We start from the raw sequence: 24,730 nt of genomic DNA, 5'->3' as shown, positions 1-24,730 counted from the left end.
GCTCTGAAAAGACTCTTCTTAGAGCTTTCAGACATCGTGACTGAAGTAATTCCAACAAGAAAAAACAGTACCTGACTCCAGCTGACAAAGGTCAAAAGTTCAGTGAAGAGAGAGAAAAAACTGAGCAGAGCTCAGGGAGACTCCTTCTCACACGAAGGCGGTTAGAAATCTGAGGTATGGTGGCTCTGCTGGGAATGGTGTAGGCTGGGGCTGGTTGCTGATTGGCTGTAGTTTGGGCCACATAATGAGGAGGAGAGGTTACCCTCTGGTTTCTCTACTCTATGGTTTCAGGCAGTTTTTTCTTCTACTGCTATGATTATTATTTACCGGGAGACTCCCACCATGACGACGGGGAAGATACAAGCATGTGAATCTATGAAAGATTGAATACTGGAGAAGAGTTAATTCTGCTAGACGAGTGTTCAGAGTGAGTGAGTGTGTGAAGTTTATCTAGGTGAAAGAAGGGAGCAATCCGTATGTAAAACTGCACCGTTAATCAATTAATTCGAACAACTGGAGAAACTTTCTAGTGTTTACACTATTCAGGTGTTAAACACTAGAAATATAGTAGCCTCTGACGTCTTAAAAACATAGAAGTTCTCTTAATGTACTTTAGTAAGCTCATCACTGTCTCCGTAGAGGAAAACTGCGTATCCTGATTTAGTTTCTGCCCTCTTAACTATCAACCGTAAAAAGAACACAGAACCTCTCTGTCAACGTGGGAATCAAATGTCTTGATGGCTTCTACTAGGATCAACACTTATGAGTTCTTCACTTTGGAATGGCTTACTAGTCTCCAACAAAAGCATTGTCCTGACTTGAAACTTCTAATAATACAACACAAAATATTTCTGCTAGTGTATTTGACAACTTAGAAGCTTTACAACACACACCTCAAAGAAGACTCATCATACCGGAAAATACAGGGTATCTAGGAGTGGATAAACAATCCTCGATTTTTTGGAGGAAATAAAGTCTACAGTTAGTTCAATTACTAAAGTGTAGCTCCTCCTGAACAATTCATTCTTGCTCTTAAATGGCCTGTTTTCGAGTATATAACAGATAAATGTCGTTTCTGGTTGTTTGCAACAAGCCTAATTCTTGCAAAACCAATTATACTGAACATGTGAAAATTGATTGTTGGACAAATGATCAGCCCATGCAAACCCCCAGAAAAGTGTTTATAGCCACCCCCAGGGGTATAAATTAACTTCTAAAAAGATTTAGTCTTAGTATTTGGAATTTAATGACTAATTCATTAGCCCTGTTTTACTTACGTAGTACTACCTGATTGGGTCTTTACGAAAGGTTGTTGGATTGTTTCATTATTTATGACTTGCATCTATTGTTCAGAATATGTATCAAATTATCTTTTTAGTCTATGTTTAGTTTATGTTGGCAGATAGCTGCACTCTTATTACAATGTGAATAAACTTTATGATATAAATAATGCACGGCCTTTTAAAAAACCCTTAACAAATTTTCCACTGAATCAATTTTTTGCCCCAACCTCCCCACCCTTGTTCAACTTCAACCTACTGAAGTACGGTTGCTTGGGATTTAGATGATTTTGTTTTATTTAAAATATTAAAAATCAAGCAGATGGCTAACAAAACGTGGACACAGTTAAATGATACACTTAGCACATCTTGTGAGGTTTATATTTAATCATGTTATCTTAATTAGCTGTTTCCTGAAGTGTATTTGTGTGCTGTGCATGAGTAACGAACTCATTTGCTTGCTCTATCATATTCATACATAGCATAAGGTCATATACTCTTAATAAGTGTGAGCTTAGAATTCACTGCAGTTTGGCTCAAACCTCAGTTGTCCACAGAGCCTCAGGTTCGATTATGTGAGGGATAGGTCACCTTGCTCAGAGAAATTTGTTGCAAGAAGAAGATTAGTAAAAATCGTGTTACTTACACAATTACTAAAAGGTAAATTATCACTCTACTTTATAAAGTATCCATACGGATATTTGATGTACTGACCGATTCAGGCACACAGAGACCTTACTGAACAGACTCCTATTAATACCACCCTGCCAGCTGCAAAACATATGGTAGCCTTCATACAGTCAACATAAGAAACTTAAAAATAGAGCACCGGCACCTGTTTGAAATCATCCAATGATAGATTCCAGGAAGAGGCGGGGCCTTCTAACTTCTCTGGGTGGATAATGTGGCTCCTGACCTCTCGAATTGCAAGACTCATGGTACCTCTGACCTCTTCGATGGTGGAACTCTTGTCTTTGATGGGATGCTGACTATTACTGAACTCTGTGGCAGAGGCACTTTTAAAATCCCTTACTTGTTCTGGAGCGGGACTTTTGAGGTCCCTAATCTCAATAGAAGGTAAGCTCTTGGGCTGCCTGATTTCAGTGCTAGGGGCAGTTTTGGAATCTCTGACCTCTGTGTATGGAAGATTCTTGAGATCCGGAACCTCTGTGACGGAGAGCACCTTGGAATCAACACCCACTTCAGTGGGGTGAATTTTCGAATCTTCATCTTCTTCAACTGTGGGAAAATCCACTTGGTGCTTCCACACTCCATGCATCTCTCTCACCACATGATCTTTGTAGTATAACTATTAACAAAAGAAGCAGAAGAAAAGTGCAGGATGATGAGAAACTGAGAGGAAAAAATATAGCTGAAGTGTAAAAATAGCAAGGAAAGCATGCAGGAGGAAAACGAAATACACATACTCGCTCTTTGCTTTCACGATTGTTTGTAATTCCCAAGATATACTAAAGAATACATAAAAGAAATATTGAATCTTCTATTGTCTCTTCACACAAAAAGCAACCCGGAATCTGGGTCTTAAGAGGCTTACTTTAATAGATCTGGGAAGGTCATCATTGTACTGGGTATCCACCTCACTTACAAACATCTCAAATCCCATTATTGGGCATCTGTAACTTGCTTTTTGCAAGTTATCACCCATTATTAACATGTTCCTACCTGTGGATTCTTCATTCTGAATAAGTCCTCCTCTGAAACATGAGTATTTATTGGTGACGGTGGTCGCTCAGGGCTCCGTACACCGCTGAGCAAATCAAGCAACAGCTCCTCTGCAATAACAACCGCTTCCTTAGCTTCCAGTTCACTCTGAGACAAGGGGCAGAGACAGAAAAGGATAGATGTCAGCAATAGGGCACAGAGACAACACTGATGGCTATTGACTGGCTACATAAACTATAGGTATGGAAAAACTGACAGCTGTTGTAGACCATAAACTCCCACAATTTGACAAGATATGTGGTCCATTCATACAATTCCTTTTGAGACACTTCCAGAAGTTCACTTGCCCGGCACAGAGTTGCAAACACTTTGACTCACGAGCATAGAGACCAACAATCTGTGACTGAGAAAGAGCAGACGAGAGACTTCCATACTTTCCCCGCAATCTAATACCATTGCTTCCTCATGGCAGCTAGAACAATCGATCAGTTCTCTTCCCTCGCCAGCATTTACTATCCCTTCTCTCCTCTTCCCCCTATAGCCCTGAAAATGTTTGACTGGATTGACCTGCTCCCCCAATGATACTACCTTCCTGCTACCTACCCTAGTTTGTCTATTTTCTTACGCTTGTATTATACCTCACCGGCCAGTAGATGTAGGTGAGGTCCATGTTTGTATTTTTATATTTCTTAGAAACTAAAAAGAGATGTATAACACTAGAGATTAGGGAAATTAACAAAGGCTTTGACAAGGAGGCCAAAAAGGCAGTCCTTTGGGAATCCAGTCCTGATTATCTGTTTTTTCTGCAGTAGCAAAGTGGCCCACCATGGACGTTCTGCACTAATAAAAACATGTTACAGTTCTGGCTGTGCTGCATGCATTTCCCTATTTATTGCGGGCATCTGGTGCTTTTGACCTCTGCAGACAGTGTAGTCAGTGTGGCATGCTAAACACCTCCCAGCCAATTGTGGTCTGTTTAAAAAAGACAAAGGTTTTACATTCAAATTAACATAAGTATCAAATTGATAAATCAAGTGTTTGAACAAATGAGCACGACGCCATTGTAATGAAAGAAAATCTTTTCCACTGATAACTAAAACATGCCATGATCTTTTAGTGTATATGGGTATCTAGAGACATAGGTGAAGGGCATATTCACAATTTGTAAAATGTATTTCTACCTTTAACTGTTTTGAAAGATCTAGGAAAACCATATATGCAGCATACAGGTAATCTGGGCTGGAAAGCCTAGTTGTACGATTTGTATTAGTTTGAGAATATGAAAAACATTTGCCTGAGCACAGCTGAGTGCATTAAGAAGGGGTAAAGAGTTTTAGCTTTCAATAATTTTTACTGAGTTTTAAAATTACATAACTCAGACAGGTATTTTGGTTGTTAAAACTATGAAAATCAACATCCTACCCTTATCTAACCACCCACCTTCTGCCCCATACCCCCCGCCCATCCCAGCGACCATTACTTTGAAGAACAGTTTAGCTGAATTTCACTTCCAAGTCATCCATTTTTAGATCTTCGCCATGTGTTGTCTCTTCGAGAAATACAGTATCTACAGTGTACGCTTCAAGCACTTCCCATCTTTTTCATTGGTTCATGTTAGTGCCCTCTGTAAATGCCTGCTTTTGTTTGATTAATATGCTTATTAGTCCCTCCTTTGGGTGTTTTGGAACCTCTTACTCATTTTGTTATTTATGTTACTTTGTGTGGACAATTTTTTTTTTTTGCTTCTGCTCATGTTTTTAAAAGCTGTTGGCTAGAAAAAAAACCAATCTCATTTTTTTTCTCTGGCACGAGTGCAACCGGAGATGGATCCGAGTCCTGACGAGCTTTGGGCACTGCTGCAGCCACCACCACTGCTGAGGTGCCTCCCCCACTCACCTCTCTATGATGGCCAAGTAGTACAACTTTGGGCTTCCAGGGCCACATTTTCCTTATGAAAGTTTAGTTTTAACATCGGAACTGGCACTTCAATTTTGGAAAAAAATATATAATAATAATTGACTGGGGTGGGTGCTATTAAAAAAACAGCAGTTCAAGTGTGTACTTGTTTTTACTTAGTGTGTTTCCCTTGATCAGCGCCGCACGCTTCGCATTAGCTCTTGATTAGTGTGGCGCACACACTTTTGCTTTGCTCTGTATGGCGCAGCTCCTTCTTTCTCCTTGCTGCTTTTCCTTTCCAGAGGTAGGACTTAGGATCTTGTTTGCATGGGCAGTGTGAAAAAAAACTGGGAAGCCGCCGCAACCATCCCTCTTTGACATCAGTGGGAGTGGAATTTGCAGCCTCTTCCGCCACCCATGACGTTTGCTGAGGAATTGTTTTTTAAAAATCTTTTTACTGCAGAACATAAACGCAGCAGTGCATCGACAATTCGGTACATGACATGACTAAAAATCTATTGTCCGAGAATGGGTGGTTTGAGATGATAATTACATTCCCCACCTAGTCTGGCCCCCACCCTTCGACTATAGGTCATCTTCATCTTAATGGGCCCCTCAATAGTGTCTCATCTGCCCCGCACACCTCATTGGCCTGCAGATCATCCCCGTTCCATAACACCGACTCAGACCTCCCCATTTTGACTTGTGTGGTACAGGCGAAAACATTTCTGTGGAGAACTGTGAGCTGTATTCGTTTGAATCGATACCTAACGGCCACCTCCTTAGGGAATGCCAGAGCCTCCTGCCAACTATCGTCCTCTAGGTTACCCAAGTCGGTCTGCAGTGGCCTCAAAGTGCGGATAAGAGTTCAGTGGAGTTATTTAGGATTTTGCAGTACGTAAGATATATCACTCCTTTTGCCATATAATTATCCAGTAATCGGTCCCTCAGAGGAGAAGATTCCGAGAGTTCCTCCCTTCTCGGCAGCACTCACCTCAGCGGGTGGCGGACCTGGAGATAGTGAAATGCTTCAAAGTGTGCCAATTTGTAGTCTCTCTGGAGGTCCGTAAAGAGAATTACCTCTGCCCCACCCAAAGTCTCCTACCGTCGAGATGCTAATCAGGTCCCATTTATCGAAGCCTCACTGCTTTGCTAGGAGGCCAAGTTTCACAGAGTCCCATAGCGGGGTCGATCGTGTGAGTTTATTATGCCAGCCTAGGGCCGCCAAGGCTTCCTGCCAGGCATGTATTGTGACTGACGTGGGCTGGGCATTCTTCCCCCTCCATATAACACTCTGAGATAGCCCATTGGCAGCATGGTGTGGTGGTCAATTCTGTATGCCTACTCATCAGGGGGGTAGGCAGACCCAGTGTTTAACTACAGTGAGCTGGGCCACCCAATAATATTTCTGGATATATCATAACAGCTTCTGGCTAATTTTGGGAGAGAAATCCTGGGAGACACCCTCCTCCCAAAGAAGTGAGCGAACTACAACATTCACTGACTGGAAATTCCCACTCTGCACCAGATGTGGGGAGTTCTGAAGGACGTATAAAAAGCAGGGAAGGGCCATCATCTTGAAAAGAGACGCCCTTCCCAAGAGAGAGAGGGCTCTCCAATGCTATGCATTACTCCTCAGGCATTTCAGTGGGGTGTTCAGGTTTTGATCATAGAAAGTGTTAGGGTCCTTAGTTATGTAAATCCTTAGGTAACGGATACCTTTCAAGACCACCTTTACTGCGCACTCCCAGGGAAGACGCGGGGGTCTCCCCAAAGTATATATATTAGCGATTTACCCCAATTGATGGTATATCCAGAATATTTACGATTCAGGTCAAAAATATGCAGAAGCCTGTGGAGTGTGGCACTGGGGTTCGCTATGTATAGAAGAATATCATCCGCGTAAAGGGAGATCCTGTACCCCATTCCTCAGTCCATCGTAATCCTTTAATCAATTAATCTCCCCTTATCCATATCGCAAGTGGTCCAAGCACCAGTGCAAAAATCAATAGGGAGAGAGAACATCCATGACAAGTACCTCTGCGCAGCGGGATCATTTGTGAGGTGGCGCTGTTTACTGGCACTTGGGCTAGTGGTTCAGAGTATAAAAGTCTCACCCAGGCCAGAAATCGGGGACCAAAGCTCTGTCTCTCCAAGACTGCTAACATGAATGGCTTGCTGGGGAATTACTGATGCGGAATTGCTTTGGAGAAGCAGGCGGTGAGGAAGAAGGAAGGCACACAGGCTGTGCTATTATTCTCTTCCCAGGACACAATGGCTGGCCTTCCTGCCTGTGTGGTGATTGAAAGGAGAGTAGCACAGGGCCTAGAGAATGCAGGCCCGAGGGGAAGTGAAGGTCGCAGACCAGTCCTCCTCTGCTCTGGGGCATTTCACGTGATAGCAGGAGGGACAAGGTGGGGAGGGCGTCAAAAGAGTAGGGTAAGGGGCGGGAGTAGGGAGCGTATAAAAGTGTCAGGGGAGGAGGTTTTGGCCTCTTACTGACACCTAGCACCACAGGGAGGATATAGAAAAGTTAGTGGGGTTTTCAGGTTGGGCATAGTAGTCTAAAAACCTCTGGTACAGAGATAGTGTGGCTGCATTCCACCTGATAGTGCAGCGTTTTTAGATTGAGCCTACCTTCTGGGTGCCGGTGTCCCTGCGATGGTGGCAACCAAAAATGAAGGGGTTTTGGGCCGCTTTGCTCCAGTTGGGCCGAGCGGGCCGGGCGGATCTCCTGCGGCCTGGGGTATTAGATCAGGCATGGGTTGGCATGGTACGACCCACGCAGTTGGCACCTGGTGGAGTTGCTACAGCTGTGGCGGCATGCATTAGGGAGCAGCGCCTCATTATTTAGGAGTCTGAGGAGCGGGGCCAGGATGTGTGAAGCCATAGAGCAGGTGTCGAGGAGGGTAGGATTGATGGTCCACTTACGGATTGGCCCCTGGAGGACTTGATCATTTCACCTTTGGGACTGGTGCCCAATAAGGAGCCGGGGGAGTTCAGAATGATTTACCACCTATACTGGTCAGAAGGAGGGTCAGTCAATGATTTCATTGGAGAGGAAGACTCCAGGGTGCTGTACGCCTAAGTGGATGATGCCATTCGCCTGGTGCCGGTGTGTGGTCAGGAAACAGAAATGGCAAAATGCAACAGCAAGTCTGCCTTTCGTTTACTGCCCATACACCCAGTGAATTTTCCGCTACAACGTATGCAATTTGATGGGGCCATATATGTGGACAATGTCTTGCCAATGAGCTGCACAATTTCCTGCACCCTGTTTGAATCTTTCAGTACATTTTTGCAGTTGGTATTCACAAAGAGCAGTGGCCACTGGGAGGTGTCTCATTACCTGGATGATTTTCTGTTCATAGGAAGGGGAGCCTCCAGGGATTGCGAGAGGGCATTATAACACTTCAAAAGATTAACACAGGCCTTTGGGGTGCCCTAGGCGCTTGAAAAAATGGCCATGCTTCCTTACCTTTTTGGGTATTTAGCTGGACTTGGTACGTTGGGTGGTGCGACTGCCTAAAGAAAAAGTGGAGGACATTCAGGCTTACTGATACAGGTGATCCATGAGAGGAGAATTGAGCTGAGAGCAGGGCAGAAGCTGCTGAGTTTTCTGAACTTTGCATGCAGGGTGGAGAGAGGGGGAGAAGTTTTTACAGGTGCCTATGCATGGCCATGTCAGGGGCAATGCTGCCGCACCACAGGGTGAGGATTTAGCTGGGAGTCAGAGCAGATTTGTGGGTGTGGCAAAAATTTTGGATGATTTCAATGGTGTGTCGTTGTATTTTGTGAATGAGAACAAGGTCTGGAAGGTAAAAAAATTAAGATGCAGCAGGATCTTTGGGTTTTGGACTGTTCTGGGATGGACGATGGTGTGCAGAGAGTTGGACAACACATTGGTTGAAGCCAGGGAGAAGTATTACATTTTTGGAGTTTTTTCCACTGTTGGTGGCACTGGCTGTCTGGGGTGCAGAACTCAAAAACAAGAAGGTGCTATTCCATGTGGACAAAATGACAGTCGTGGAATTGGTGAACAGACAAAAGGCAAGGGATTTGACAGTGTTGAGTCTGTTGCAAAGGTTCATGCTGATGTGTTTGCAGCTGAATGTTGTCTTCCAAGCTAAGCATGTGCTGGGGGCCAACAATGACATTGCAAATGCATTGTCTCATTCACAGTGGCAACAATTCTGCAAGACATCTGAGATGACATCTGAGCCTGGGAGGGGGGGGGATGAGAGTGATAGGCCTGGTCGAGAGGTCTTTGGTAGAATGTACAAGATGGAGCTACAGACTGTCGTGGTCCGAATTTGGGTACTTTTTGGGTCAATCCACTGAGCCTTAAGCGTCAGGGCAAGGAGTTTTGAGTTTTTGTTTTAAGTTGCATAGATAAGGGTTTATCACATACGACAACTGCAGGAAAGTTGGCTAGGAGGTCTTTCTACGGCAAGTTATATCTAGGTTTTGATCCTGCCAAGGATGAGATTTTGAGTAAGGTATTAAAAGGTTGGGTGCGGAAACGAGGGGGCAGGGGGATGTCGGGAGAGGACATTATGTTTGAGTTGTTGTAAGAATTGTTGGGGGTCTTGCCAGAGTACTGTTATGACTCATTTGAGGTGTCGGTATTTAGATTATGTATGATTTGGATGTTTTTTAGAGGTTTTCGGGTCTCAGATTTGTGGAGGTGGCATGACAGGTGGGAGTGTCTTACGAGGAGGTGCGCCTGGACCAGGGACAGTTAGGGATTTGGTTGTGTCGTTATAAGACGGATCAAGCGGGCAGGGGAAGCTGGATTTGGTTGACGTAGAGTAGGTGTAGGGATTTGTGCCCAATGCGAGAATGGCAGAGTTATGTGTCAAGACCTGGCTGGCCTTTAGCAGGGTTTCTTTGCCATGAGTCAGGGGATATAATGACAGCTTTTCAGCTACTAGTGGTCTTGCGAATGGCACTATACAAGGTGGGCAGAGAGCCAGCCAATTATGGCACACAATCCTTCTGAATCGGGGCTTGGGCGGAGCAATTGGGGTGGTCATGGGGCCGAATTTGACAGATTTGGAGATGGAGGTCCACGTGTTGTGAGAGATATGTGCGCAGATAGGGGGTATTGTATGAGGTTTAGTGCAGATGGGGTGGGAGGGGCTAGGGCACAGGGTGAGTCTTTATTCTTCCTTGGCCTAATTGTCTTCTTTTATACTGCAGGATGTGTGAACGGCCCGAGAACCAAAACTGTTACCTAGATAGTTAAACATTCTTTTGCACACTGGGTAGCCAAGTACGGGGTCAAGCAGGTGAATGGACGTAATCTGGGTTTGAGAAGCAACCACCATGAAGTATGTTGGTGGGTTAGAAGTGGAATGCGATGGGAGTTTTATTGCCATGGTTGACGTAGCTGGTCCCACAGAGGAGCTGCTCAGATATGCTTTTGATATACTTGAGAGAGAACGATCTAGTGTGTCTGTCAGGATTGCCACTACTACAACACATGCAGAGGAATCTGAAGGAGATAAAGAGGAATTTTTCTGGAACATGTTTAATTTGACTGAGTTTGTGCCTCGCAGAGTATAGAGGGGGGCGTCAAGCATGCAGCGATCGAAAAGGCCCACAGGGAATTAAATAGGGCCTTGAGGGTTTTTTTTGCCAGGCAAGAGACATAAAGGTTCTTGCACACATGGGACTTAAGGAGGAAGAGACGGTCTTCTTCAGGGATGATGGGGTGCACCTTTCGCAATTGGGGAATGCATACTATATGATGGAAATGCTTGATGCGGTTAATAAATTGTGGAATGAAAACATCTGGTGCTGCAGGGACTAATAAAAGTGGGCAAAAGTTGCGCAGGATCTTTTGGGGGGGCAGGTAACCGCCTTAAGGGGGTATCCTAGTTGGCGGTACTTTGGAGGGGTGGTGAGTCAAATACGAAAGATCCACCCCTTGGGGGGAGGGGTACACAGGTGACTGTTGGCGGAAAGACATTCAAGAGAGGATGCTTGGAGGGCAAAGTGAAGGTGAGAATGGGGAGATGAAAGAGGTCCACAAGTGAAAGCGGAAGAGTGAAACAGTTGAGGTGGTTTTGAGAGTGGGGAAGGGAGAGTGAGTCTGTGTTGCAGGAGAAAAGTTATATTTTGCATGTATGTACTGTTAATAAAGTTTATATGTTGCAACCTTGTCCTAATAAATGGCATTTTACACTTCAAGTGACATTGTCGAGTGCAGTTATTGCACGAAGGTAAGCAACCAGCTGTAATTGTCTGTCAAGCTGAGGCATGTACAGAACCTGCTCAAACAGAAATGTAGTTTTAAAGAAAATATAACTCCTTCCAAAGAAGGGCATTAGGGCCGGGTAGTGCTATGTTTATATCTAGGATACGTGGCGTTACATTGTTAATGAAAGTGGTAACAAAAAACACCAAATGGCAGTATATTAATTTGTTTTAAGGCAGATTAAACTAAAACGAAGACATTTATGCAATAATTCACGAGTCTATCCTGCCCAGGTATTTTATTTATGTTCCATACATCGGCACGAATTGGAAATTTCACTGAAACAGAGTACATCGCCTTGTCTAACCCCATTTCCACAATCCTTGTCGTTTTGAAGTACGCATGCGTACTTCCTTTCAGCCAGCAGAGCATTCGGAATCGGGACATGCATGTTCTGGCTCTGCCTATTCTAATTTGGATTTAACTATAGTTCAAAGTGCTTCATCCCTAACCCTACAGGTCTTTTAGAAGCTACAGATAATATTATTCGTAACACATCCGGCTAGAGGCACCGTTTCTGTTAACCATTTCAAACCCATATAAGTGGAGGCTTCATCTCTTGCTTATCTACAAACAAGAGCTATTCACTTACGTTATTATTGTATAAAATATTACTTAGTTTCCCAGCTCTATCGGCCATTTACAGAACCGTTTGTTGTAAACATAGAGAAACACTGCATACATTTAATATGGATTAGTCTGCATCAGCGTGTTTCAAATTCTATTTATGGTGCCTTGTTGCTAGCTGAGACTCCATGCGCATGTCATGCTGCATTTTCTTATTCCTAAACCCAGATTGATTTCAGTATTAAAAACAAACACTCGTACCAATAGCATTGTGTTTACATGTTATTTATATAATGTATGTGCTATAAAATGTTTGTGCCCTTTTGGTCCTTCAGTAGTAGCGGATTCTTTTATATAACTGACAGAAGTACTTTCCCGGCTTACAATTAACTCATTTTGACTTGCTTTACTGGCCCTTTCCAAATGCTGCATGTTTTACATCTCAAGCCCTAGTAGCTGTTCAAAACAAGATGCTTTATCTTTTACTCCTGCAGCCCTACTAGCCGCATAATTCCACTACACATAACATATTTCGACATTTTACAATACCACACAGCACAGTTCTGCTCCACAAAATTCCAAACAATGCCAAATAATTGTAACCCTACAAATTCAAATCCACATATTTCCACTCAGCTCCAGGCCACATATTGTACTTCACATAATACTCCACACAACATTAATCCACTCCAATCCACATAATTCTACTCCACGCAACACAATTCAACTCCACATAATTTCACTGCACATAATTCCACTCCACACTACATAATTACACTCTACGCCACATAATCCCACTTCTCATATACACTCCAAAACACATACTAACACTCTACAAAATCCAAGTATGCACCATGCCACATAATTCCACTTCAAATAATTCCACTCCACACTATGATACATAATTCCACAAAACGCTATACAATTCGAGGCCTCACATTTCCACACCACACAACATAATCACACTCCACACAATTCCACCTCACACCACATAATTCCACTCCACAGCACATAATTCCAAAACACGCACCACATACATCCAATACACATAACAGAATTGCACGCCTTGCCATATAATTTAACACCACACCACATAATTCCAGTACACTCAATGCCACGACAAATATTTTCAGTCCACGACACACAATCCTTCTGAAAATAATTCCACTACACTCAATACTGCAGAATTCCTATCGACATAATTCCACTACACATAGCTCCACTCAACAACCCACACAATTCAAAGACACACATTCCATTCCAATCCACAAACTTCCACTCTACATCATATACTTGAAATCCAACAATATAATTCAACATCATTACGCATAATTCCAATCCATGTCACTCCACACAATGCTACTGCATATAAATCCACACCATACAACATACGTATACTCCAAATAATTCCACTCTACACCATGTCAGCTCTATCAGCCATTTGCATCACCATTTGTTTTAAATGTACCAAAATGCTGAATCCGTTTAATATGATTTATTCTGCAGTAGCATGTTTCTATTTCTACATGTGGTGCCTTGTTGCTAGCTGGGACTCTGTGCACAAGTCCTGCTATCAATTTCCCAATAATGTATGTATTAGGACACATGCACACACACCCGCATTATGTTATTTATCCATCCATTCGTCTGCTCAACTATCCACCCACCCTCTGTCCTTCGAACATCCAGCTCTGCCCATTCGTCCTCACATTGTCCTTCCAACAAACACTTCAGTCCGTCTGATCATCTAACCTCCCACTATCCTTCTAACACCCAAATTCCTCCATTGGTCCAACCACTCACCGTCGTTCCACCAAACATCTACATCCGGCCGTCGATTTACCAACCCCCTCTCTTTCCAACACCCAACTCCGAAAGTCCATCTATTTCCCATACAGAGGTATAACATGCTAATATAAATATGTACTTGGAGGGTATTAAACATAAATAACATGCATGCACCATGTATGCTAGATAATATACATTTAAATACACATATCAACAATATAACTAAACACACTCAAACAAGCAAGCACGCACATATGCGCAAACGTCCAGTTGGGTTTAGTGCATTCTAGAGCCAGCAATGCAACCTTTTCAGGCTTTCACATCAGCATATTCTGATGTTACTGAGTCCAAACTGGGATGGCATGGTGAGTAAAAAAACGATGAGTTAAACCCAGATCTGTGACTGAGGGTGAATGTTTGATTTGTTTAGCGTTCCGTCCATCATCTATACTTTTTGATTTTGTCGCCCTAAGTGGGAATGGTATGCCCAGACATGGTCTTGTGCTCACTGTGCCACTACATTCAAGCTAGCTTGGCTGGTGAAGGGTGATACCCTGAAACCGGTCCCAGAATGCTTGTTTCCAGTTCAGGGAGGACCTGGCCAGGCAGTTCGGGCTGGACTGTTCCTATGGGGAGCAGGGTCAAGACTGATTTGCATATGACTGGGTCGAAACTGGGGTGGCGTGCTAAGCAGAAAAATAATGGATTAAACCCAGAAGGGAGGTGAATGTTTTATTTGTTCAGCATTCCAGAGATTTTGACCATATCTTGACTATGTTGTATCATAAAAATCGGCATATCTTGACATTAGTATATATTGATGTCTACACATCCTGATATCTATTTTTTTACAGCTCCCCCCTTATCTATTCACCATACCACACAATTCCACTACACAAATCCACTCCACATCACACACAAATCCATAACTAACAATTCCAATCCAACCCACATAATTCCACTCTACACCACACTTCACACCAAAACACATGGATAAAAGACATTATCATTTACAACGGCAATAGCTCTAAATCTTGCAAATGAAAGACCTATTGGCTTTGCCAATGCTTCTTGATTCTGCTAGCAGCCTTGTTAGCATATATTTCTCACTATTTAAAAGAAATAGAGTACTAAGTCTCGATAGGCAGCACAAGCCTCTATTCTAATCATTCAAATATTTCTGAAACGGGTCCCACATTTTATTAAACCAGTCCTCTTTTATTTTGTACACCACCGTTTCATGTGCAAGTAAGTGCCGACGGTGCTGGAGCCATAATTCAGATGTCGATGCACTGCCCCATAGTCCAACATTGCTTTTTGGACACAATTACTGTGACCTATGCTGCCCTTTCACAGAGTATACTGGGTATGCTTTGCTACTGGAATCCCTACGATTATGGACGCTGGGTCATTTACCACCGCCCCTCCTTCAATCTGTTAAAGTCCTGTTTAATAATGCTCCACAGAATTCTTTGAGCTCCGGGCACATGCAGGATTGTGCTATCCTCCGCACATTGCCTTCAACAGGTCTCTGACCGTATTCTATCTATGGCATGCACACATGCTGGCCAGCGGCCGTTCCTCCGTGGGAACGGAGCAGTGTTTCCCCCTCTCCCCACAACACACACTACTGCCAGAAAGCATAAACAAGCATTGGAAATGCAATAGGTCTCGCAGCATTAGAGTTAGTGCTTTTAGAATTGTTTATGGGTTTTTTTGTACATCTTTAGCATTTTTGTTTCCTGTAGCCAATGCTAAAGAATTACAAAAAAAAAAAGGCATAAACATTTCTAAAAGCTCTAACTCAAATGCTCCGAGACCTATTGCACTGTGTGAGGGTGAGGGGTTGAGGGTGAGTGAGGGGTTGAGGGTGAGTGAGGGTGAGGGGTTGAGGGTGAGTGAGAGTGAGGGTGAGTGAGGGTGAGGGTGAGTGAGGGTGAGGGTGGGTGAGGGGTTGATGTTGAGGGTGAGGGGTTGAGGGTGAGTGAGGGGTTGAGGGTGAGTGAGGGTGAGGGTGAGTTAGGGTGAGGGGTTGAGGGTGAGTTAGGGTGAGGGGTTGAGGGTGAGTGTGAGGGGTTGAGGGTGAGTGAGGATGAGTGAGAGTGAGGGTGAGTGAGGGGTTGAGGGTGGGTGAGGGTGAGGGGTTGAGGGTGAGGGGTTGAGGGTGAGTGAGAGTGAGGGTGAGTGAGGGTGAGGGTGAGTGAGGGTGGGTGAGGGGTTGATGTTGAGGGTGAGGGGTTGAGGGTGAGTGAGGGGTTGAGGGTGAGTGAGGGTGAGGGTGAGTTAGGGTGAGGGGTTGAGGGTGAGTTAGGGTGAGGGGTTGAGGGTGAGTGTGAGGGGTTGAGGGTGAGTGAGGATGAGTGAGAGTGAGGGTGAGTGAGGGGTTGAGGGTGAGTGAGGGTGAGGGGTTGAGGGTGAGGGGTTGAGGGTGAGTGAGGGTGGGTGAGGGTGAGGGGTTGAGGGTGAGTGAGGGTGAGGGGTTGAGGGTGAGTGAGGGTGAGGGTGAGTGAGGGTGAGGGGTTGAGGGTGAGTGAGGGAGAGTCTCATTGTAGGTACATGGCTTTAGTAGGGTAGCGGGGAGAGGGAACAGACGGAGGATAAGGGGAGGGGGGAGGAGAAATGTGACACGGCGGGCAGGGGAGGGGGCGGAGCGGGGGCCTGGAGTCCGGCTGAGGGAACTGATGTGCACGCGCTTTTAAGCTCAATGCGCATGCGCATGCGCATTGAGCTTAAAAGTCACGGGCACTGCAAGGAATCGCCACGATTCCTTGCAAGTTGGACAAAGAGTGGATAAGCCCCCATAGTCTCGCTTGCTCGATGCGCATGCACATCGACAGGCGAGACCTAAAAACAGCAGGTAACAAGAGCGATTGTCCAAAGTGGGAAAAGGGGATGTTAGACTGGGGCATCGTAGATATCATTCACTCTGCGCCCGAATGTAATAACTATAAGGCTAAGCCCCCTAACCCCTGATTGCGTGTGCAAACCAGGTCACAGCATCACAGGATCAGTATTTGCCCACAACAAATGGCATCCAGGGACCAAGTTCACATGTAGGGCAATAGAACAATGTCAACAAATATGGGATGCAAACATACAGGGATATACATGGACAGGAACTAACACACACCCTTGAATAGCAATGGAATTAACATAATTTTCTTTGTTTCAGAGGAAATGGGGCAGTAAAGATGGGAAGCAACCTCAATTGTTACACCACCATGGAGGATGCGGACATACAGGGGCACCGCTGGCCTGATGGATCACTTTAGTCAGTGCAGGACACATGCAACTACCCCCAAACGGAATGACTTCTGTACACTTATAACTCTACATACGCCTACCCCCGTGATACCAGAAGTGGACCTCTCCGACTTGCATAACCATCCCATGGGCCGTTATAGTAATGGACCGTGGTTTGATTTTTGTAAACGTTATTTTACCAACATCACTTCTCGTGTTATCATTGATGTCACATTTTGCGACATATCACGTTTTGAACTGTTATCAAATATATGACCAAGTTCTCACTCCTACAGATTTTCAGATCTTGGGAAGCTGCAAAAGAGCAAGTTGGGCTGTAAAAAGTAAACTAAGGAGCACGCTTTAAGGCAGATCACCCTGCAACTGATGAACTACCCCCCTCGGCAGTGTAGTCCACCTTCACTTTCGTGATGGTCCAGTAGCAAGGGTCTTCGCTGCTCTGCAGCCACGACTTGCGGGTCACAATCCGCCCGATGCCGAAGTGACGCAGCCCGCTGAGCAGGGCGAAGAGGCGGCTTTCGTTGCGAACGTCCTCCCAAGCCAGCACGGGTAGCCGCTTTCCAGTGAAGGGTCGGGTCATGGTTTGGTAATCCAAGGCATAGTACTGCGAATCACGCGGGCGATTCTTTAGAGCCCGATACTCGCGAATCTTGCGAGCCATTTCGGCAATCAGCCGCAAGCGCTTCTTCCGAGCCATCGCTAACTCGAAATGGCCACGGACACACAATCAGAAAACACTACGATAAGCCTCAAGCTTTGAAATGTCCCGCTGTAGCTTTCACTTAATAACCTGATTTCTGGCTTGCGCTATGATAGGACACAGAATAACATCGTATGTGACGGTAGGAACGTTCCATCCGAATCTGTTGCAGAAGGAATGGCAAACCAGAGTACCCGCATCTATGGGTTGAAGAACATGCTGTTGGTGGAAGCAGCCATTGTAAGGTCATTAAGGACTGTGCACCCGCCTAAACAGACCGACTGTGAAACGGAAGCTCAAGGTCGCTAAGGATTGGTTCCCCCCAGGTGACTATCACGGAAAATAAGTTAGCCTCTACTCATAGGTGCACTTTATTTCGCGCCGGAAGTAGGCGGGTTCTTTGTCTTAGTGTAGTAGGTTTGCATTTCTCAAGAAATAAAGCATCTTCAAAAGACGAATTGAGTAGCCATGTTGGAATGGGGAACTCAGCGTATCGTATCCTATACTTATAGAGAAGTAATCCCCATAGTGCTTTATATTCCACTAAAACACCTTAATGAAAACTTAGAGCTTTCGATAATCAACAGACCGCCCAGTTAGAACAGTTACTACATCAACATTTTCAATATTCGTCTTATGTCTGTACGCCATATTTGAGTTAGCCGTCGAGTAACTGATGTGTGTGAGAGTAAGTGTGTCCCTTCGGCACCCAGACCCACTTCACCGGTTCCACATTATAGTCAGTGAGAAAATTCCACACAGCGATTTTATGGAGTTTTAAACACGTTTCGTTCGGCAGCACGGGAAATGAAGAAACTGGGCTTCGATGCAGACAAGCGAGCAGCAGGAACTCTGATCAACGGAACCGTAGTTGGATGCAATTTTATGCGGGTTGCGGAAAGAATCAAACCAACGGAAGTGTGTTTGTTTTTGGTGATTTGAAATGACACCGTCTGAGCCATGAACCTAGACATCAAATAGTTGTGTTCCCCCGAACCTCCAAAGGCAGAGCTGCACTGCTCATGTGAGCAAGGAATTTCAACCAATTGAAGAAAAAATAAACTCAGCTGACAGTGGCGGACGCATACAATCAGTGCCGATGTGCAACTAAAATCCATTGGAATTGCCTTGCCAACAGTTCAATGTATGCCCAAAACCCATTACGCAAAATACATCTCGTAACAAGACGGAGGGAAGAGAGGGGAGGGGGGAGGAGAAATGCGACACGGCGGGAAGGGGAGGGGGCGGAGCGGGTTAAATTAAACTAACAAGACGGACGGAGGAGAGGGGAGGGGGGAGGAGAAATGCGACACGGCGGGAAGGGGAGGGGGCGGAGCGGGTAAACAAAGACGGACGTGCACGCGCTTTTAAGCTCAATGCGCATGCGCATTGAGCTTAAAAGTCACGGGCACTGCAAGGAATCGCCACGATTCCTTGCAGTGTGGATAAAGAGTTGATAAGCCCCCATAGTCTCGCTTGCTCGATGCGCATGCGCATCGACAGGCGAGACCTAAAAATGAAATGGTAATAAACCATTTTATTTTTTACGCTTTCTGCCGGCAAACGGAGAGCGAGGGTAGGGTAGGGCCAGTGCATCACTTATGCCAATGATTAGCAGCAGTGATGGGTGGCCACTTAAGTTTGCATAGCGCATGTTGGTTTGACTGGCTACCTTGCTAAGGCCAAACCGAGATGTGCAATTCAAACCTCTCCAACCCAGCTGTTTTGGACAGCTGGGTTGGAGACGAGGCACAGTTCTACAGTGCATTTTGGAGCATGAGGCCAGCCCGCTCCAGCCAATCAAGATGCTTTGGAACAGCTTCTTGACTGGATGAGAGTGTTGGCTTTGGCCTTCGCGCTCGGAGGGCATGCTGCAGAACAACGAGGACGTGCTGCATAACATGGACCAGCATTTTAAGGTAAGCGACTTTTTATGTGTATATTTATGTCAATGTTTAGAGTATTGTGTATTTGTCATGTGTATTTTGTGTATGTTTATATGTTATGTGTTATTATGTGTCTTTGGGCCAGATGTACGAAGCCTTTTTCCCATTCGCAAAGGGGCCGATTCTCAGAATCGGCCCATTTGCGAAGGGAAAAAGCCTTTTGGGATGTATCATCCCAAAAGGCCCTCTCAAAATACGGAATCGCAAAATCTGCGATGCCCTATTTGCCGAATGCATTAAATGGAATCGCAAATTGCGATTCCTTAAATGCAATTCTGGAAGCATCAAGTTGTTTGATTTTGCCTTAAAAAATTTCACATTACCACCAACTTTAAGTTGTGGTAATTTGCGATTTCCTTGAAAAATGCAATTTTTTGCATATTTCAAAGTGCCATGTGGCGCACAAACATGCCCTTAGAGCATGTTTGTGCGCCACATGTGCACACATGCATATTTCGGGGTGCAACAGGATGTCCTTTTGGCACCCTTGCATCCTTGTACCTATTGGGTATTTCTAGGCCCTTAGGAATGAATGGGAAGGTATTCCTTAATTGCGAATCGCAATTTGCGATTTGCAATTAAGGAATATGTAGGAATCGCAATTATTATTGCATAGCCTAAATACATTGCATATTCTGAGTCCTTAATAGCGAATCGCTAAAATTCTCTGCAAAGATGATACATCTGCCCTTTAGTTATGTGTATATGTGTATATTTTTCGCACCCCCGCCACTGATGCTGGTGGGTGTGCTACCTATATACATTTTTACAGAGGATCTCTCGTCCTTATGCAGTAAGCCAAGTTATTTGTCCATGTAAGAATTTCATCCCACTATTTATGAAAGAGCGAGATTGTGAGCTCTTTCTTTAATTGGGCGGTTTCATATTAAGTAGCGCGTACTCTGGGGATACTAAGCGTTATGTAAATATTATTGTTTAGAGGAATTTTTTAAGTTCATAAGTGGCCTTGTTGCTCCCTCTCTAATGAAGGGTTCTGTGATCCGGTTCTTTATTTGAAGGTAATGAAACCTTTCTCCTTCTGGGATTCCTTTTGCGGACGGAATATTTGTGAAAGTGAGGACCTCCACGTTGTGGTAGAAGTCGTGTGACGAAAAGCAGGCCTGCGTCTTCCGGCTCCTACAAAGGGTTCTGACTAACCCTGGGTGAAGTCAGACCTCCTAACAGTAGGTGGTAAGGTTGGTGGGAACGTAGTAAGACTTTGTTTCCTAGGCAAACTATTCCAGGTCTCAAGCGATACTCCAGTCACAGGTGATATATACATGTTTCGGTTACACTCATTTGTAGGGACCCAGAGCACCTCCCCTGACTGGCTGCCCCGGGCCACCAAGGGTAGCCACCTACAAATGCGGCCACCCTTAGTGCCAGAGGATGGCACAGACCTCGGTACGGTCTATTGTTTGGGGGACCGATGGTCCCCCAGTGATGTCACTTCCGGTTTGGGGAGGGGTCCGAGGAGGCTTTATAACCAGGGGGCGAGGATCAAGCGCCCTCTTTGTTCCTGGCCGCTGCTCGCGTGACCCTCGCCCTCCCCTGCCCGGACCCCGAGCTGGTAACTGCCCGTTGCTGTTTTTTCGCATAAGGTGAGGAGGGACGTTGTGGGTTTGTTGCAGGGTTAAGGGTGGTTGGTTTTTCGTAGGGGAGTGCGGGGGGTCCGTTCTACAGGGCCGGGGGCTCACATGTGTCGGGGTCCCGGGGTCCTGCCCCTGGCCGCCCTGCTGCGCTGCGTTGCTTCTCTTGTTGCGGGGGGGGGGAGGGTGTGCTGAGGGAGGCGAGGTAGGTTGCTGGTGCAGAGGTAATTTTGTTCATCGTGTGGGGAGAAGGGGCCGGGGTTTCCTGGAGGCCATGCGAGTTTGGCGAGCAGGCGGGAGGCCCCCTTCGCCCATGATTCCGTTCCGTTCTTCCCCCTCCCGTGTGCGACCTTTCATTTGCACGCAGCCTCCTATTGTTTTCATCTGGCATTTCCTCTGGGGCAGTTTATGGTCGGCGACGAGCTTCAGCGGCCATTCAGCAACCTTATCGTGCTGCTGACTTTGCACGCGCCGGCCCCGGGGCTCGGGCCCCCTGCTATCTCCCTCGGACCCTGGGCCGGGAGGGAGGGGGCGGCGTCTGCGGTCGGGGCCCAAGGAGTGTTTTCCCTCCTGCCTTGTGCTCGCTCTTTGCTCCGGCACCTGTGGCCTCGCTGGTCCCTTGTCCTCGCTGGGCTTTCTTGGGTGGTTTTAATTGCCGGAGGCCAGTCTTTCCTTCGCGCGTGTGTGAATTTTATGTGTTGTTTTTGTCTTTTAGCAGGAGAGCGGCAAAGGGAAGGTCAACAAACATGGAGTGAACGGGGCAGTGTGGGGTGGTGGGGGGTGGGTATAAGGTATTGATTGCTTTCAATTTCTATTACTGCAGGACTTCATCAAGATGAGCGTAGGATCACACATCACGACGTAAAGCGCATGGTAATTTGGTTTGTACCACTGTGGTCAGTGGGCCGGCTTTAATGGATACAGTGCTGCAGGATTGCTCCCCAGGAAGTTCTTTTGTCTTTGGAATTTTTTTCATATTTATTCTTATTTTGGCTTGTACAGTCTGTACTTGCTGCGCTTGAGATTGAGTGCCTTCTGCCTGTGTTGCTTCAACTCTATGGCCTGCTAATTTTGCTTGTTCTTTTCCTGTAACAGTTATCTCAGGTAATGTATCTGGTTATATAGTGCAGTGCCCTGACACTTTTGGGTATATTTGTGATCGACCGAAGTACTCTAAATAATAATTAACAATCACTTTCCCATCCCAGGGAGTTCTCTTCCTAGCTTTCTAGATAGAGTTCTCTCATGAAACGTAACTGTTTCTATTGTTCAGTGCCCTGACACTTTTGGGTCTAGCCATGATGATGAAAGTACTCTTAACATTAAACAACTAATAAGTTAATACTAACAATAGTAGTGATACAACTGTAAGTAGTAGTACATATTTATGGGCAATTTTATGGACAGCTACTGTGGTACAACCACTGTAGATATAGGTAAGGTAGCTTATGTGTGCTACCCAGGGACGAGTTAGTTGATGGGCTAGTTTAACATACGTTATTCCTCATTTGGCGACGTGGTTCTGCAGGGGTCAGGGAGTCGTATTAGGTCAGGATTAATTTAGGTAGTTCATCAAAAAAGGTGGAGTTGACGTAAACATATATGCTCCTGTGGATTTGATACTATACATACCATATTTACGCATGCAAGCTTTTTTTTACAGTGGCCAATGCGGCCTTCTACTCTCAGTAACTTAAATCTCCCTTTTGCTTCCCCAGTCTTTCTTTGTGTTTTCACCCAAACCAAGGTCAAAACATACCCAGGGAGCTCCGAATCTAGCGGCTGGTGTGTGAGCAAGTGCAACTTTTAGCTGCAGTTATCAACCAAATAGAGCAGGTTGGCATGGGACCTCCCCCACCTCATCCGCTTGTAATTTTATCCGCAATACATATATGTCTGTACTATGCATAGAGAAACCACTTTGTGGACTGACAATGTATAATTTTAAAAGCATTCTTTATTGGTGACATGTGAGGGCAATAGTACTCTTTTCGACATGCGTTTGCCACTACACCAGTAAGACGGCAGGAGCCTCTAATTGTAGTGTTACTTCATTACACAGCGTTTATTGCTACTAGAGAGAGCTCTTTACACCGGGCAACACACTGCTGCTGTACCCAATGTTAATATTATTCCAGTGGTCATTGTTGCTAATTGGGATTAGTATTGCTTTAAGGAGAACATGGAATGCTTCACCATGTTTTAGTTGGTGATATTAAATGAATAGCATTGACATGCCTTAGGATTCTATGCATATGGGGAAGTGTCGTGTCAAGTATACGATTACATGCCAAAGGTAACTCAACACCATGGGGGTTCTCGAGCCCGTCCAGCAGGCTTGGATGTCTTTTGTGTATATCCATGCAGGTATCGGTCAGAGGAGGATGTCGTGGATCACATCATGGCAGCCATCAAAGCGAGCTGTGTTGTGGGTTGGCGTGTGTACAAAGTAGTAATTTGATGGGGGGGCATGCCTTGTTGCAATTTACTTAACGTCAATGTTCTTCATGGCGTGTAAGGTCCACACAAGCACTGTCTAAGTGGTGTGTATATAGCATATCTTATGAATTACATCGTTAATAATTGATGTCTATTAGCATCATTGATCATTATGAGCGTATTCTTGGTGTTTCGGAAATAGTGTCTTCATCCGTCATTCCAGGCATGACATGCTGGTGCGAGGGTAACCATGCTATCAATGAATGGAAAGTTTTACATGAACTTTGCTGGCCTACCAGGGGGAATTGGGCCTTGCATGAGGATATTAGTGCATGAACTCTTAACTACTTGAAGCCGAACTCTTGGGGAGCGAGAATAGATTTATTCACTCAGTTAAACGTGGAATGACTGACCCAAGCTTCAATCTAGAGGCCCGCTACAGATTAGTCGGTGTAGTTTCAGAGGTGAAAGGAACCTTGTTGCAGGTCTCTGCAGTTCTATGCGCCTGGCGTGGGGGCACAGACTTTGACTGATAGGGGTCAGGACGCTTCTCAAGGGGGACAGAACCGATACTCCCATAGGTGTTCTCAGTACATAGCTACGCGAAGTTACGAGAAGCAAGTTTCAACACGAGCTGAGAGTAGAAGATGTTTGTACTGGGCATTACAGGAGGAGAATGGGTCTTGGGTGCCATTTCATTAGCGTATATAGTACAAGTGAGGTACATTCAAGGCGGTCAGTCTAACGTAATAATCATACGTTATTTAAGCATTGGGGCAACTCGTGCAAAGCCCGGATCTAAAAGTCTGTTAGAGGTAGCAAGCTGTGTGTTACCAGAGGTTGGTGAAGGGCGCATGCGACAACAGAGGATCTACTCAGTTAAAGGGATAATACTGCAAGACTGGGCAGCTTCTCTAGGCATCAGAACACTTGGGTAGACATCTTCAGAGCCAAGGAGAGGAGTGTTTCGTTTATGAATGGACTGACTTCAATTAATAAGAGGGGACAACTTTAATTGTGGAAGGGTGCAGGTAATGCTGACTAATTAGTACTCGTAACCCCAAGCGGCCTGGGTAGCATGTGGGGCATTGAGGGCCATGTCTCATTGCAGAGAATGCAGATCGAGGATCGGGGGGGGGGGATACATTTTAAAGAATGTTTTCTGTCTCTAATGCAGGAACCGCGCACGAGAACCGCCCCACCCACATAGGGGCCACCGGAATTATCAACAGATATAAGGATCATAGCACACTGGGGGCAGTGTGTTAGTGTCTGGAATGTCCATGTTCTCACCAGTGGTCATTACTATCCGGGGT

At 45.3% G+C, this 24,730-nt stretch overlaps 1 protein-coding gene across 4 annotated transcripts in view; it reads right to left on the bottom strand.

The window, feature by feature from the left end:
• The window catches only part of MYCBPAP (MYCBP associated protein), a 1,064,843-nt gene that overhangs the window by 293,455 nt on the left and 746,658 nt on the right, over positions 1-24,730 (bottom strand). For 2 of the 4 annotated variants that reach the window (XM_086930831.1, XM_086930832.1), the window contains exons 13-14: positions 2,964-3,110; positions 2,413-2,589 (exon numbers count right to left, since the gene is read on the bottom strand). In XM_086930831.1, coding sequence (XP_086786957.1) covers positions 2,413-2,589; positions 2,964-3,110 — 324 coding nt within the window. Of the gene's footprint in view, positions 1-2,115; positions 2,590-2,963; positions 3,111-24,730 lie in introns of all 4 variants that reach the window. The other 2 variants (XM_086930830.1, XM_086930829.1) reach the window with 1 other exon arrangement.

Source organism: Lissotriton vulgaris, chromosome 7 (genome assembly GCF_964263255.1).
Source record: "Lissotriton vulgaris chromosome 7, aLisVul1.2, whole genome shotgun sequence".
Classification (NCBI taxonomy): domain Eukaryota; kingdom Metazoa; phylum Chordata; class Amphibia; order Caudata; family Salamandridae; genus Lissotriton; species Lissotriton vulgaris.
Note: the sequence above shows the minus strand (reverse complement) of the source record. Positions and strands in the feature narration are given on the sequence as shown.